Source organism: Gavialis gangeticus, unplaced genomic scaffold (assembly GCF_001723915.1).
Source record: "Gavialis gangeticus isolate Ggan-Ray unplaced genomic scaffold, GavGan_comp1, whole genome shotgun sequence".
Classification (NCBI taxonomy): domain Eukaryota; kingdom Metazoa; phylum Chordata; order Crocodylia; family Gavialidae; genus Gavialis; species Gavialis gangeticus.
In genome coordinates, this window is record NW_017728991.1 from 9,969,805 (window position 1) to 9,971,552 (window position 1,748).

General features: G+C 40.5%; 1 protein-coding gene across 3 annotated transcripts in view; it reads right to left on the reverse strand.

Annotated features, from left to right (window-relative positions):
- The window catches only part of STXBP4 (syntaxin binding protein 4), a 194,423-nt gene that overhangs the window by 132,099 nt on the left and 60,576 nt on the right, over nt 1-1,748 (reverse strand). For all 3 annotated transcript variants that reach the window (XM_019517254.1, XM_019517249.1, XM_019517241.1), the window contains one exon: nt 1,659-1,724. In XM_019517254.1, the coding sequence (XP_019372799.1) occupies nt 1,659-1,724 (66 nt within the window). The remainder of the gene's footprint in view (nt 1-1,658; nt 1,725-1,748) is intronic.

The window sequence follows — 1,748 nt, forward strand, 5'->3', positions numbered from 1 at the left end:
CTCAATGATCTGCTCAGGTCCCTGCCGATCCTAGAAACTAGGAAACTGTACTGACCCCCTTGACTGTACTGACACGGCACCGTGCCGCTCCCGGGGCAGCTGTAGCTCCAGAAGCATAGACACCAGCTGCCCTGAGCAGCGGTCATGGGCACTGCTCCTGGGGGGCTTCATGATGCTCAGCTCCTGGGGTGCCGCACTGACGGAGCCGGACCGGGCCAGGCTGCACAGGCTGGTGCTGCAGCCTGGCCTGGGCACCACCACCCAGTTCAGCCTTCCCCCCAAATAATTTTTGCTTCCTTTGCCTATGGCGTCACTCCCACAATGCACTGCAAAAAGCAGCTGACTGTGGGTTTCCACCACACCGATCGCATAAAAGTGAATTTATCTCGCATATAACAAATTTTTGGTATAAAAAGCTTAATCGTGTAAGAGCGAATTTGCACATAAAAAACCCGCATAAAGTGAGGGAAACCTGTATAGATATGAAATCTTATTTTAGGAGACATGAAAAAGTTTACTGGAAGTCCCATTCTCATCCCAGGAAATCAGAAGCAGTGACATGATGGCAGTGAGAAATACTTAAATTCACTTTATTTTATTCTTACACAAACCCAAATATACATAAGCATACTTCTTTTTTTTGAGACATGTCAAATAAATCTTTATCAAAAGCAAGTTTAGACATGTTTTTCTACTACAATACAAATACTTGTTTACATTTTTATTTGTATAGAATTAGCCAGAAATAGTAAGATCACTTGAAAAACAGTTACACCCAGAAAAAAATGAAGCACAGAACCTCTTTATTCAACTTATCTGCTCCAACTGTGCTTTGAGGAATATCTTATTTTATGGAAAAAGAAAACCCTGCCATTACTCAGGATAGAAGAATCAATATAATTATCAAGGAGGGCTCTTTTCTGCTTTGCTCGTCATCAAGGGCAAGACTGCTAGCTAAGTTTCCATAGCAAAATTTTTATTTCTGCTAGTGATGGACAGTCAGCATCAGAATATAGCTAGATGTCAGACTCCGGTTTGGATATTTATACAGTTAGAGACATTTCAAATGGCTTGTAAACTGACCATATCTTGGGTGAGAAACAATATTTCTGCAATGACATTTTTTATTGGACCCACTTTATAACTGTGGGAGATGTTAAATAAGCTCATGGACATAAAAGGACCTTCTTCAGAGATAAGTTACAGAAAGGACATAAATCTGGAATTCATCAATGAAATTATTAAAGACACTTTTCTGACTCTAACAGTACTTTAAGTTACATTTTAATCTTCATTAGGGTATTTAAAAAAAAAAAAAAAGTCAGCAGCCAGGAAATGGAGAGGGTTACTAATTAGCATGATGTTCCAGGAACGAGCTGCTCAATAGTTATGAGCGATAATGGATGACGTGCTACACCAACATTTCTCTTTTGCCAAGGCAAAAAGAGTTGCATCTGCAAAGCCTCATCTTCTACTTCACTGCAGTAGTTTTATGTGAAGGTAAGACAAATCGTAGTAACACAGTAGGGAAACAGCCCCATAAAGTACACCAAGGCAGCCCTTCATTCCCTGCCCTCCTTCCTTTCTCTTCCCTCCCCCCCACCCAAGTTTACAAGAAAAAACCGACAGAATTATATTTTAAAACAGCAACTACGAACCTGTCTGACAGTCTGTAGCTCCTCCATTAACTGTTTCTGTACACTTAAAGATTCAGACAATTGTTCCTGTTAACAGACAATAAATAGACA